The following is a 15,693-nucleotide window of genomic DNA, read 5'->3' on the forward strand; positions in this document are numbered from 1 at the left end:
CCAGGCCTAAAACCCGATTGAAATGGATCTAGATAATCAGTTTCATCCAATAGCGCCTGGAGCTGGCCAGCAACCACCCGTTCCAAGACCTTGCCCAGGAATGGAACATTCGCCACTGGCCTGTAGCTGTTAAAATTGTCTGGGTCCAAGGAAGGCTTTTTCAGGAGTGGTCTCACCACTGCCTCTTTCAGACAGCCCGGGACCACTCCCTCTCGTAAAGAGGCATTTATCACTTCCTTGGCCCAGCTACCTGTTCCATTCCTGCTAGTTTTTATCAGCCAGGAGGGGCAAGGATCCAGTACCGAAGTGGTTGCACGTACCTGTCCAAGCACCTTGTCCACGTCCTCGAGTTGAACCAACTGAAGCTCATCCAACAAAACAGGACAAGACTGTGCTCCGGACATCTCACTAGGATCTACTGCTATAACTTGAGAGTCTAGGTCCTGGCGGATACATGAGATCTTATTCTGGAAGTGATCGGCAAACTGATTACAGCGGGCCTCTGATGATTCCACCGTGTCCGGAGGGTTTGAATGGAGAAGCCCCCGGACAACTCGAAAGAGCTCCGCTGGGCGGCAAAGAGATGATTTAATAGTGGCAGCAAAATGATGTTTTTTAGCTGCCTTCACTGCTCCTACATAGAGCTTAGTCGAAGCACTAACCAGCGCATAATTGTATCCGTCGGGAGTTCGTCTCCATTTCCGCTCAAGCCTCCTCCTATCTTGCTTCATCGCTCTCAGCTCCGGAGTATACCATGGAGCTGTATGAGCTCTACACAGGAGAGGGCGTGCAGGAGCGATCGTGTTTACAGCCCGGGTCATCTCCGTATTCCACAGAGCGACCAGGGCTTCAGCAGGAGCGCCAGTCCTATCAGCCGGAAAATCCCCCAGAGCCCTTTGAAAACCTTCAGGATCCATTAGTCTCCAGGGGCGGACCATTTTAATAGGTCCCCCACCCTTGCAGAGGGAAGAGGTTACTGAAAGTCTAAACTTCAGCAAGTAGTGGTCTGTCCATGACAAAGGGAGTGTTGTAAAACTCCCCACATCCAGATCACTTTCCCCATGCTCAGTAGCAAAAACAAGGTCTAGAGTGTGCCCCGATACATGTGTTGGACCACTAACATATTGAGACAGCCCCATGGCTGTCATGGAAGCCATGAAGTCCTGAGCCGCGCCAGACAAAGTGGTCTCGGCATGAATGTTGAAATCCCCCAGTACTATTAGTCTGGGGGACCTCAACAATATATCCGAGACCACTTCCGCCAGCTCAGTTAGGGAAGCCATTGGGCAGCAAGGTGGGCGGTACACCAAAAGGATTCCCAGCCTGTCCCTCTGGCCCAACACAAATATAAAACAATTCCTCTGCAGGTAAAGCTGGCAGAAGATACTAGATAAGATTGTTGCTAGCACTGAAATATGGACACATATATCTAGATCTAGACACACTTATATATGTGTGCATGTAATATATACACAGGAGGGGGAGAGAAAGATCATCAAGAGATGGAAAATCTATTTTTTTGTAACAGAACTACATGCTGTTATCCTTAAATAAGTGTTCTATGCTGAATTAAAAAGCACAAAATGACTTCATTAGGAAGAAAACACCAAGTGTGGGAGAAGAGAAAAAATCTAAGAAGAGTTTAGCATGTCAGGGAGAAGTCTCCTTCTGAAGGCATTTACCAGAATATAAGGTTAATGATGCAATATAAATCCGTATATGTGTATGTCTAAAACTGTGCATGACCCAACAACAAAAACGGTATTATAAAGAACAATGAAAAATCAACCACTTAAGACACGCAAAGACAACGAACAGGGCCTTGCTAATTAATATTTGTTTTACTTCAACAGTTACTGGATGAGCTTGCACACAAGCAAGCCTGTCTCACACAATCACATCATCAAACCACTCATGTTCCACCACCTGAGGACTGACTCTGCCCCATAGATATTTATTCATCTGTTCCACAAACAATTACAAGAGGCTTTCTGGAATTAGAGCACCTGTTACATTCCCCACAGCTTACATGTCCAAAGGCAGGTATCAATTAATACCAAACAAATTGCTGTACTGCCAGACCCACCAAACTTCCTAATTGCAAGGCACTGAGGTGGCCTCCCACCTCAACCAACAAAATAAAACACCAGGAGTCCCTGGGGAAACATACCCTTGTTAAACAAAGGGTAGCTCACACTGGATCCCTTTACAAAATGTTGTCCTGGGAAAACTAAACTCATGTCAATCTCTGAGTTGGAATGGAAATAGCCAGTTGTTGCTTTCAAACTGCTGCTGTTGAGATACTGAATGTTGTCCATGCTACACTCCTGCGTAAGTCTTGGTAGAGAGGAAGGTATAGTGGTACTCAGCTCACTATGTCAATGGAGCCTATAGATCCATAGGGTGGGGACAGAGAATAGTTAAGCAGTAACCTTGTAATAAACGGTCATCCGTTTCAATATGTGTTTACACATTGAGGCAGTAAGTCAGAGGCTGAAGAGAACTGACAGTCAAAAAATTTCTGAGTAAACGAGTGGCTTTCAATGTATATGTGTGTATGTGTATGTACAGCCTTTAAGTCAATTCTGACTTATGGTGACCCTACAAATAGGGTTTTCATGAGGCTGAGAGGCAGTGACTGGACCAAGGTCACCCAGTGAGTTTCATGGCTATGTGGGGATTCGAATCCTGGTCTCCCAGGTCGTAGTCCAACACCTTAACCACTACACCACACTGGCTCTTTCAATGTACATACCTTTCACTAAACAGTTGTATTTTGTGTGTGTGACAAAAAAGTGCTCTCTTAATATAAGAGTGCTACATTACTATATATAGAACTATACTGCACTATACCACTATTGGTAACTGGAGAAAAAATCAGTATGCTGAACATAGAGAAATCTAAATGTGTACATATGCATATAAATTTCAAATGCTAACAACAACAAGCTACGTTCTGTGCTACAGGTACCTCTACTTATTTTTTTGTATCTACAATCACTTTAAAAGTGCTACTGTCAAAAGTAATTTTTCTAAAGTAATTATTAGGACTTAACATTATCAAATAAGCATCCAGAGATATTTTATTAGTCCTGAATTTGGCACAATCTCCCATCCCCCCTAAAACACCACAACCCATGGGGCAGGGGAAAGTCCCAAGGGGAGAATTACTCCCACCTCACTATAAGAGCTATCAAATCAAGGAGAAAGCCTCTATAAACAAAATCCCCCAATTTCACTGTCGATAGGCCAGCATTACAGGTGACTCAAGACAGGCTGTTTGTATCTCTCTGCCACATACATTCTTCCTCATTTCCTTTCTCTCAACCATCACAACTGCAAACATTTTCCATCTTTTGACAGGGCAGCAAAACAAAACGATTTCCTATCTTGGAAAAGGCAGCTCAGAACTATCATGGATGCTACTCATAACATTAAAGGAAAAAGTCTGGAAAGAACAGCAAAACAATTGCTATTTGTGGCAGGTCCATAGGGAAGTGCCACATTCCACCTTTGTTATCGACAGTGTTGGTGAAAGGTACCATATTATCTACACTGTACTTAAAACAGTATAGAGAATACAGAAAAGTCAGGACTTCCCACGTTCTTACTCATATTATGTACCTACACTGTAGTCCCTTTTATGTGTTAAGGCCATGAAGGGGGCTCCATGCAATCAAAGGCCAGTGGAAGCAGCCAGGGTGACAGAACTTCTTTGCTTTCCACCCATCTATTAGCCTTGGATGTCTGCATCTGAAAAAAAATTACATGCTTAGACCTCTGTGCGTAATCTTCCATGGGGTTCCAGAACGTACAGAGTTCTAATTGCATAAATGTCCACACATAATTCATGGAGGTTGGGGGTTGAGAGAGAAAGTTGTGGGAGCTTGAGTAATAAATGCCTGAGGGGGGATATTCTAACAGTGAAATCCTGCAGATCTTTATTCAGAACTAAGGTCCACCATGTCCAGTGTGTTTACACTCTAGTAAATGTGGTCAGGATTTTTTTTATTTATTGGATTTCTTAGTCACCCATCTGGCTGGCTAACCAGTCACTCTAATTTAATTTACTATTACGCATTTCATTAGCTAGCACCTTAGCAGAAACACATAATTTCTGTGAGCAACATAAAACAGATTACACAAGAGCTATGGAAGTTCAATTGGTATGGTTTGTAGTTTCATCAATCCATCTTCAGGAAATGCATAAATTCATTTTCTTCTGCACAGCTGTGTAAGGAAATGTTGCACCCCTTTCTCATTTATGTTCTCTACTTCTGGCCAAAGGATCCCACTTCACACATTGATCCAGTTCTCTAGTTTATGCGAATCCCTTACTCTCAAAGAGAGCTAAAGGGAAGAACTATATTGAATTATAAAATCTACAGCTAATTGAATGGTCGTCACACTTTTTTTAAAAAATGGGAATAAAAATACAATTGGACATATTTCTCTCCTGTTCGCACCAGTGAGTCGGTTACCTTAATTATCTCATTCTTACAGCAACACCTAAATTTACATTTTATGAGCTATTCCAAACTCTGCCCTGCTTAATAATCTGTATCTTCAAGAAAACACTTGAAAGCGTCTCTCACAATTAAACTCAGCCACAACCTTGTATAAATCAAACTTTTGCTACCATATCAAAACGTTACACTGGGGCTGCATAACGTTGCCCACATCCTCATTACATGCTACACTAATTGCTACCAGCAGATTCAGAATTTTCTGCACATTAGAGGCTTTTAGAGGAGCTATAAAAAATTTCAGGCACCATTAATTTAAATTTGTATTGAAATTTCCCTTTGACAGATGGCCAAAAATTACTTATTATTTAGAGCACCAGAGCTGCCTGTTTGCACATTAGAAGAGGAAAGGGAAAAATTAAAAGCAAGGAGGAAATTTATGTCACGTTCATTACCTGTTAAATGTTAAGGAGCATTATCTTGCATGAATAAATTATTTCATACAAGCACACAGTCTCCAGCTGCTGGCAACTTGCACGTTCTGGCTGATAAAAACCATCTCAAGTCACACAGCAGACAATCATAAAAAGCCTATCTTAACCAGGAGCCACTTAAGAGAGGGCAGATCAATAGAACAAGCAACTAACTGCTACTCTGGGCATCACGGATCACATTTAAGGAAATTAGCAAACTATTTCACCTCACAAAGCTGGCAACAAGCCCTAGCTGATGACACAATCCAACTTGCAATTTAATGTACAAGACAAACATTTATTTATAGCTATCACCTTCTAATAAATCAGTGCAAAAAGAGTTGCACCTTGCATACTGTCACTCCAGATGCCTACCTAATGGTGTAGAAAAAAGTAACCCCAAATAATTGCAGGTGAATTAATTGCATCTACTGAACAATGACACACCTCGTTGGTTAATCTCTATTGCCCTTTCTTCAGATTTTGAGCAATGCTGCCCAGCATGCAAGATAGTTCACAGATATTCATGGTTTTCACAGTGTTTGTTAACATGCTATTATTAGGTTTATGATTTGGATCAAAACCCATGTCTAACTATACATTCTCACTGTCAAATTGTCTGAAGAATTTGGTATAAGGTAATGAATAAGGTAAACAACATAAAGCAAACAATGAAGTATTCATGCTGAGGGGAAAAGTAAAAGCAATGATAGAGTTTTTTTTAAAAAAAATGCTTAAGAAATTTGACATTTGAATAATGAAATCTTGCAAATGTTATGGAAAAGCACAGGGAAATAGTCATGGTTATTTACACCCCAAACCATTCCAATGCCAGGCCCACACTACTTGAAATTCAAGACCACACAAACTACTTGTGATCTGCTAAATCGCATGCAACACTCCAGCCACATACCATTGTTTTATTTTATTTATTTCATTATCAGCTGCTTTATACAATAAAAAAGTCTCAAATTGACTTAACAAAAATCAAATACAGCACATAAAAACAATTTAAACCATACAAAATGTAAAATAATGACAATATAAAATCCATAAAATGCTCATCCAGTAGTATGTTAATAAGGACCAGATCCTACCCACCTCACTAAAATATGAGCACCAATGGAGGAGGCAAAATTAACCAAAGGCCTGGGCAAATAGAAAGGTCTTAGCTGGCTGCCTAAAGACTGCCAAGGATGGTGCCAGGTGTGTCTCCCCAGGGACAGCATTCCACAGATGGGGGCTACCACTGAAAAGGCTCATTCTTGTCTAGCCACCCCCTGCATCTCTGAGTATTGCATCATTTGGCTCATATGGGCAGAGGCAGTCCCTGAGGTATGCTACCTGATATTTGCTTGGGCAACACTTTTGATTTTGCAGTTTCAAACAAGCAGCAAAAATAAGACTTCGTCTCCTGTAGTGCCACCATACATGGCTCCTTGCCAGGTCAGAAGTTGCCCTTATGCATTTTGTTTACGTATATATAGGGAGAAAACTATCAACATTAACTCCAAAGCCATACTGCTAGTTGGATAAAATTGGCAGCAAATGCATGTGAAATTCAAGAGGAATGCATACAGTCTTCACTATAAATATATATATATGTATTTGTTCAAAGTATATCCCACCTTTTGGCCCACCCGAGCAGATCTGAAAAATCAACACACAGTCATATGAAAATCCATTAAAAAAGCCATACAAACAAAGATCATAACAGGAAACAGTGTAACAAAACAGAAAGTACAAAACAGAAAGAGTAATAACAGCACACAAAGGTTCTTTCATTCATGACACCTCACCATTACACCTCTTGAGTGGAGCTGATTGCTGGTGCAAGTGGTGCTTGCATTCTACCTTTGCATCCCGTTTGAATCCAAGCCATGCCTAGAGTCTAATGGAAAGAAAGGAAAAAACAGGGAGTGCACTCCAAGTGTACACTCCTGATTCTTTCCTTTGAAGTTAAGTTACCTGACATCATGGGGATATCAGGTGACTGACATGTGGGTGACCCCACCCACCTGTAAAAGTGCCCTGCAGGGCGGTGGGTCCCACAGGGATGGGACAGGTCAGGATCTGGCCCACTGGTCGGATCCTGTTCCTCACCCATGATCTACAGAGAGGTTTCCAACGTTTGCTAGAGGTTGGAAAAAATTTTAAAGGGGACCCAGAGCTGTACGAGAAAGAACTGGATGAGCTATGGAAAGGAAGATCAAATTTATTGTGGATCAAATGTTTTGGAATACAGACTCATTGTTACATTTCAAATAAAAAATTTAAGAAAACTGTTTTATTGGGGTATGGTTTTTTTGAATGAGCTGGGTTTAATTCTTAATGGTTTGGGGTATCTTAGGCTACAAAGCTGATTTCTTTTCTTTATGTCTTTGATTAAGGGGATATGTTTTTATGACTTGTTATTTGGGAAAGTGAATCCACACAAACTGGTTTAGTGCTGATTTCTTCTCTCCCAGAAAGACAATTCTACTGCCACTGCTGCACACACTGAAAATTATTGAAGATGGGAAACAGACAATCCTTGTCAGTTTGCAGCTGTTAAGAACCCTGAGGGTAACTGTGAAAGTGACAAGATGAAGCTCAATTTTACTCTGTTGCAACATGACACAGCTGTGAACAGCACCAGCAGAGGACTGGAATAAGGTTCAGACTGCAGACTCCTCCCAGTTCAGGAGAGGAACAGTTGTAAGCATGAAGCTATTTCCTCCACTCTCCAAGGTGGATTTCAGTTGTAAAGATTCATGCCCACAGTGGTGGCATTTGCTTTTTTATGGCAAATAACATCTGCATCAATGACAGAAATGCTTGTCTGGATATCTTGTCTGACAACACAACAACATTAAAATAAATTCTGTTTGTAGTGTTGTCTTACACATGTATTGTTAAAAAAGTTAAACTTTGGTATGTATCTCTGTGCACTGCAGAGTAAAATTTACTCTCAAGCATACACAGGAAATGCCACCGCTTTAGATGTAATTAACTGCAAAGCTGAAGTCATGCTTACACTTCCCTGTCACCACAATAGACAAAACGCTTCTGGAACGAAAACTATACACTTCCAGTTTCTCAAGGTTAATTGCGTATTCAGCCAACAGAATCCTATTTGCTTACAATCCTATGTACTTTAGATCTGAGGTGATGAACTTGTGGTCTATTATAACTCCCACAATCTCTCCCCATTGGCCACGCAGACTGGGGTTGATGGGGATAAGAGTCCAACAACTTCTGGGGGGGATGTAGGTTTCCATTCCCTGCTTTAGAAAGTACCTTCTTGCTTACATATAAGTTGACACCATGGTTAACTTAAAGTGGCACTTTAATGTTATTCTATTCATCAACCACAAACAATATGTAAAAATGTACTACGAATTACTGTTTCCAGTTTTGGAACTGACCTTTCTCTGGGGATCTCATAAAGCCTGAGCATGTCCTGAAAGCAACGTCTGATCTTTTTGGAGGATGAACAAAGTAAGACTTTAGTGTTGCATCAATGGTTCAGCCTTGCTATCATTTTAGGTGAGTTGGATGAGAACAAGTGTTTTTTTTCCTCTCTGTGGTGCTGCATTCCCTGTGGAGCTCCTTTCCACAGTACAGGTGGGGAAGAGTTACGAGTCAATTGGAATCCAGCCTGGCACCATAGCATTCCATTTGGGGTGTGAAAGCATTCCTGGAGCAGGCCCAGGCACTGTTTCTTTTTAGCAGGTTCTGGGCCAAGGGTTAACTAATTTTGGGTGGTTTACCAAAGATTCATAGTTGACCGGACACACTCCTACCCCAAGGAGCAAAACAAAGTTAAGGACAAACTGATGTGCCACTACCATTGTGTCCCAGCTTGGAACCAGGCAGGAGAAGTGGAGGCATCTTGGTTGTCCCTATGAATACCTGCCAGGCTCTTCGAGCTCTGATTAGTATGTTTCCACCTTGGAGTCAGAATGTTTTGGATCTCTGCTTGACCACAGTAGGCTTCTGTTTATCTTTAGGGTTGGGGAGTGTTTGGGGATCATCCCTTCCCCTCTGCAGTTCACCTGACACCTTCTGGCTATTGCTGGCCTACAACTCCCATCATCCATGACCAATGGTCATGCTGGCTGGGACTGATGGAAGCCGGAGTACCACAGCAACTGTAAGGCACTGCCATTGGTTATCCCTGCACCAGAGGATGGCAGAGCAATCTCTATGGTGAGCATAACTGTGCAGACTTGTTCCAGGCCTATTCTAGAAATACATGAGAGGTGGATTCGGTATGGCTTTGGGCCACGCTAGGCTCATATCTGAGGCCTCCAAGATGCTGAAGGCAGCAATACTGCTGCTTCATTGATGTGTCAGAGACCTCACAAAAGGCCTGAAATGGATTGCAAAATCCATTCAGTATGTACAATCTATTCCAGAATTTTGGCAGCATAGAATAAATTCATTTCATACTTGTTTTTTCTAGTATCATCAACTAGATTGATTTAGTACTGTGTCATACAAGCTACCACTAAATTGTGTTTAGCAGCATACATTCTTAAATACTATTACTAGTACTACTACTACTACTACTATTAATAATACAAAGTACACTGTATACTGGCCCATTAGTTCAGCTCCAATATTCTATTTTACACAGTACACTAGCTTAGAAGTTTGGTCAGAGAATGCTATTGGAAAGACATCTGTCTTAGTTTCTGCTTGACAACAGATTAGTGCTCACATTTAGGATGCTTTTCATACCCAAAGATCTGAAAGGCCATGCTTCGGTACAGCTAATTTGTGTTAAAATATCAAAAAGCCTCTAGGCACCAACACTAATTCCAGTGAAAATATTCATTACTAGGCTCAAATTATGGGACTCACTCCAGACAACTATTTAACAGATGGGAGACAAGCCCATAGTGTATTCTGTCTGCCACATCAACCTCTACAGAGCTGCAAATTGGAATGAATGGCTTCTTGGGATTTAGGAATTGGGGAAGCAGGAAACACCCCATGTGTGTTGTTTCCCTTGGAACCCAAAACTTCTCTCAAAAGGGCCAGCATATTACTAATTCATACATCCTGAAAACTCTGTAATAAGAGTAGGATGTAATTCTGAGGAATCAGCCAACAAGCCAAGTATACATAAACAGTACTCACAGAAGCTGCTGTATAACATTATTTGAAGTTATCTTTATGTAGCACCTCTAGAATTGCTGATCCAAGACTCTGCTAATCAATAGGGATATCACCATCAAGCTTCAATCACATTTTCTATGCTTTAGTTCAATAGTAATAAAATGCACTGCACTTCTTTTAAGCTACTCCTTCCACTTGTGGAATGGAGTCTTACCTTTATGGAGTCTCTGTCTTCATACAGAACAACAGTACCAACATGAGCAGAAGCAAAGTGGGTGGGAGGAAAGGGAGAGAGGGAGAGAGATAAACATTAGCTTACATTAAATTATGTCTCTTGTCCCTTCCTCCAAAACCTGAGCCCTTATAAAAAAATTAATTGTACAGATGTAATATTTTCTGTGCAGTTTCTTATTAATATTGTACAACTAATTTTATAAAGTGAATCTGTCATTTGAATATATCGACTTACTGACTGAAACTTAGCAATAAATACTATAGTGGTAATATAGGAATCTACAGTGCAAGATGGAGCTAAATACTTGTTTTTCAGAGAAAAGAAATGGGAACAAAATGCACAACTCTTAAGCACTGTATTGCATCCTTATCTTTTACTAATACAGCCTACTGCAATTTCTAAAGTCTAACGAGAGCTCTTTAACATTGCCATTCATATACCTTCAAAAGCAAGGATATGTACAGATTATTATTATTTACACAGTTCAGACATGTTTAACCTCTAGCTTGCACAGTCTCTCCCCTCTTTTCTTTTGCTCCTTTGCACACACATGGAGATTGAACATTTGCTGTAGAACTAACCTCCATTCCCTATGACATCCAAACTCAGTGAACTGTGGTTTGTTCTAACTTTTATTAGTTAAAACCAAACAGGATCAAGCTAACTCTTCTAACCAGAGTTAGAACAGCAGTTGGGACATCACATGGAATTGTGGTAAGTTCTAAATCGGAAGTAGAAGCTTCTGATACCCCTGTGCAAAGGAGGAGAACTGAGCAAGCCCAAAGCTGGCCGCAGACTTGTTCTTTCAGTGCTAAACCATGGTTTAGCATTACAACTGAACCAGTCCAGTGCTCTCAGAGTATCACAGAATCAAATTATTATAAAGGACCTTGCAGATCATCAAGTCTGATCACCCTGTCAATGCAGGATCTGTGATGCAGGGTGTAACAACAGCACTCCCTACAGTCCAGCCTCCACTTAAATATGTCCTGGAAAGGCTGCCTCAAGAGAGAGTGGAAAATATGGAAAGGCATACTTTCCACTATCTCTTGAGGCAGTCTATTCCACTGTTGAACAATTCTTATTCTAAGGTTTAGCATAAATCTGCTTCCCTACAATTTCTATCCTTTGGTTCTAGTCTCACCATCTAGAAAACAGGGAACAAGTCTGTTCCATCTTCTGTGTGAAGAAATTTGAAAAACACCTGCGTTTCACCTTGTAGAACTCAATAGGGAAAATTAACAGGTCTCTGTCCCAAAGAAGCTGACAGAAGGAAAACAAGAGAGGGATGGTAGAGAAGGGTAGGGAGGGAAGAATGTGAGCAAATGCAGTTACATGTAGTTCAAAGCTTGGTTACGGGGGGGGGGAGTTTAAGGGGACAATCCAAAGTCCACATGGAAAATATGGGTTCTGAGGAAACATTTGAATGAAAGGAGAAAAGTGGAATGGCACCATGTGCAAGTAGCAAGAAAGGCAGTTATATGAATAGACAATAGGAAGGAAGAGTGAGTGGGGCTTTTTTTAAGGGAGCCAGATCTTCACTGTGACTAGGATGACCCATCGATTTGCCCTTGGACACTCTCACCAAATATTTTCTTAACCACTCCTCCCTTTTCAAAAAGGTTGTACATTTAAAAAAACTCACACAAACTTTTTTCCCCTTGAAGCCAGTTACCTGGCATCCATTACCTCTTTGGTGATCGTTATCATGATGTTTCTTTTCATCTTTGATCGGGAGATGGGACTGCCCCCCAAGGGCGCTTGACAAGGCTAAAAGGCCAGCGCTGCTGCCAATGGGTGGGATAGCTGGTGGCTGCAGTCCAGAAGGGTGTGGAGTGAGAGGCACTGGGAGACCATGTCCATGAGATAAATGCTGGGCCTGCAGTTGCTGCTGCTGTGAAAAATGAAACACAGATATTGAATTTGTTCCACTAAAGGACTCCTTTGTGAGGAAGGGCGGGATATAAATTCAATTAATTAATAAATAATGACAGTTTTAAGCAGAGTTAACTTTGTATTGTCTGTGTGTATTTTCAAGGGTTGTCAACATCCTAACACACATTGTCATAATTAAGAGTGATGTTCTGGCCTAATTTTGGAGCAGGGACAGTGGTGGGGGTGAAGGCTGCATATCATCAACGTTATTAAACTATTTTTGAACTGCAGAGTTGAAAAGAAAAAAAATAAAACAAAGCAGCCTGACCTTTCAAGTGCAACTCATTATTCTTCAAGGAACAGTTACATGCAGATACACATGTCTAATCAAAACACACAGGTTAACTATAAAAGCAGTAATAAAGTTTTACACACAAAAAAAGAAAACAGAAAATTAGTGTTAAACAGTTATCCCAGAGTTGCTGCGCAGCATGCAGTGAGAGTTAATTTGAAAGAGGAAACCTGAATTAACGATCCAGAAAAGGAAACTGGTTGCAGCCACCGTTTTAAGTCCTTTAAGTGTCCTCAGCGGTACTTGAGCAAATTACTAAAGAAAATCTAATGTAGCAAGGCTTGGGTCCTCCTGTAGGCTTGCTCAATAATGTTGAAATAATTGGGCACTCTGTGCACGTTTAGTGATGCTCGAATGAAAAGCTAGGGGCCTGCCCTTGTACTCTTCTCTAGCTGCTGACTCTGTTGTGACAGGTTTATTTGAGTGGGACTGTGATGCATGCACCAGTAACTGCGTTGACAAGAGTTTAAAGTCATTTTTACCAGTACACTCGCAACACATAGAAAAAGCCCTTTAGAGGCTAGAATTGGAGTGCTTGACCTCAGCCAAGGCTGCATCAAGCTTTCTACTATACTAACCATTGTGGGGTAGATGGTTTGTTGATGCTGTTGAATGAGAAAGAGTGGGGACAGATAAGGTGGTAGAGGAAAGAAGTGTGTCATGCTCTGTCTGTCCTAACAGGGAACTGTTTCACTTCACACTCGCCCAACCAATAGCCCCCTCTTCTCCCACACTCCACACCCACTACCTATGATTCACAAAATGACTCTGAAATCTGCCTTCACTTTCACAATCCATGTTCTTTAAGCAAATCAAGTGTCATTTTCCTCTTTATTTTTTCAAATCAAGCCTCTAACAAGGGACAGGGACAAACAACTTGCATTACCATGAGACATTAAAAAAAAAAAAAAAACCATTCAAAACTTCAAGAATGGCCCTGCCTATTATCTAAATGGCAACTCAATGCTATTATTTATTTATTGAATTTATATCTTGCCTTTCATCCCAGAAGGAGACCAGGGTAGCAAAAAACAAACAAGCCCCCCACTAAAAATACCCTAAAACATCTTAAAAACAGACTTTGAAATATATTTAAACAAAACATCTATTTGTAAATCTGATTACCTTTCAATCAATCCATCATTTGAAAAAGGTATATAATAAGCCCTCAGTTTCACCCTGAATTTAAATCAGATGTATGACTGGTTGTATTTGCGATTTTATTGTAGCTTTGGGTTCTAAACTTTTGGAAAGATTAGTCAATGTTGGCTTTTGTTCAGACAAATACTAATATTTTAGCCACAGAATATGTGTCAGACCAAAGCTGTAAAATGTTAGCCAACAGTTCAAACTAAAATTAATCTTGAAGCTACAACAGGGTTGCCAGGTCAATACTTCAAACTGAGGAATGTTCCTTTAAAAAAGTGTGACACAATAATTCAGTCCTATCAGCTATGCCTCTTCCTCGCCATAGCCAACACTGGGAGCACCATATGCATAGCAAGATTCTTGATCACAGCCAGGGCCCTTGCAAACAGACTTTCTAATGTGCAGTGTAAAACATGGCAGAACAAAAATGCATTCCTACAAGCAGTATTATTTGTCTTCTACCTTTCAAGAATTTCACGGCCAAATTTCAAGAATTAAAAATACAGTTACAATAGCATGGATTCATCATATATTGCAAGAGTGTCCCTGCAGCCTGAACTCTTCCCCAACTTGTATGGGATTCTCTCCATGACTCCTGTGTGTAGTATGTAAAACAGGAAAGAAGATAGTGAGGAAAGCCTGATTGCTGTTGAGATACATTGGCTATAGGCAGGCCAATATTTTGAAAAGGCATTAGGTGGGCTTCTAGAGGCCTTACTCTTTCCTAAATTAATCTGGGAAAGGTGCTATAACCATTTATGATTGAATGCCGTGAAGATGGGTACATGCCCATCATTGGCCATCACTGACTTTTAAAAAGAAAATATAATGTTGACTTGAATGATATCGTTGATGCTACTCTACCTTCCAACTATCCCGCTTGCTAATACAAATTATGCAAACAATGTCATCAAAACAGAAATACTCTGAAATAGGGTGGGGCAGCATAAATTGGGCAGTTGTTCTTGCACTACTTTTCCTCAACAAGCTTATGCCAACATGCTGTTTATCTTACAGGCATTCATATGATATCCAGTCAATCAACAGAAGAGAGGTCTTGAGCTCTGCTGTAGCAACACCAGCATGGAAATTCAATATATTATCTTTATAAAGTGATGTAATTATCTTTTAGAAGGCGGGTGAAATTAAGGGAGTTATTTATGAATTGATTTTCTAGACTAAAATACTCTGAACAGGATTTTTGAGCGGAGGGATGTGATGTTCCTGTATTAATGTATATATGGTAAGTGCTGTTTGTATGGAAGATACATGGTAAGTGGAATGAAAGAGGAGGGGGGAGTAGATGAGCAGTAGAATGCTGGATGATTGGCTGAGTGTTTGAATTGCTGGGAGTATAAATGGAAGGATGACAGTTGAATCTGGGTGGACGTTAGTGGGTTGTTTGAGAGGTGTTTGGTGGACGTGAGTGGGTTGTTTTGGTGGAGTTGGGAGGTGGGTGTGAGTTGGTGTATGTCAGGAGAGTGTGGAGAAAGAGGGAGGTGGAGTTCGGATTAGTAATAAGTCAAATATCACAGTAATAGATGAAACCATAAGCTTGTAGATCATTATCAAAGTTATCTTGTTATTAATGTTATTTAATAAATACTATTTTGGTTTACCGAAGGCCTGATCCTTGGCTGGGGTTTCAGAGACCAGAAGGGAGGGTAAGGTAATAACCAAGGCTGAAGGGAAACAGTAACAAATGGTGGCAGCGGTGAAGAGGAGAAGATAACATTATAAGTATCCAGAGCAACCCCGAGTTATGAGTTATCTGCATTGATACAAGGGGGTTGGGAACAGCATAGGCACGCATTCACGAATGTAACCGGATAGAGAGACTCAGGCAAGGTCTCTGGGAACATTGGTTGTAGAACATGACTGGTGGTGCTGCCTAGCAGGGGGATCTATTGAGATCTGTGCTAGAGCGGAGAGAGAAACCATAAAAAAGGACAGTCCGGACTGGTGGAGTCCCTGGTGGTGCCTAGTGAAAGGCAGTAGCCACGAGCAGGTAGGAACCTGACAGGGAGAGCCAGGGAA

The 15,693-nt window shown here is 40.9% G+C and overlaps 1 protein-coding gene across 8 annotated transcripts in view; it reads right to left on the reverse strand.

The window, feature by feature from the left end:
- LOC133385053 (transducin-like enhancer protein 4) overlaps positions 1–15,693 on the reverse strand; it is a 190,600-nt gene that overhangs the window by 71,718 nt on the left and 103,189 nt on the right. For 5 of the 8 annotated variants that reach the window (XM_061627293.1, XM_061627321.1, XM_061627285.1 and 2 more), the window contains 2 exons: positions 11,970–12,174; positions 10,260–10,276 (listed from right to left, as the gene is read on the reverse strand). The exons of 1 other annotated variant lie outside the window; for it this stretch is intronic. In XM_061627293.1, coding sequence (XP_061483277.1) covers positions 10,260–10,276; positions 11,970–12,174 — 222 coding nt within the window. The remainder of the gene's footprint in view (positions 1–10,259; positions 10,277–11,969; positions 12,175–15,693) is intronic. 2 more of the 8 variants (XM_061627330.1, XM_061627311.1) reach the window with 1 other exon arrangement.

This window comes from Rhineura floridana, chromosome 1, assembly GCF_030035675.1.
Source record: "Rhineura floridana isolate rRhiFlo1 chromosome 1, rRhiFlo1.hap2, whole genome shotgun sequence".
Taxonomy (NCBI): Eukaryota; Metazoa; Chordata; class Lepidosauria; order Squamata; family Rhineuridae; genus Rhineura; species Rhineura floridana.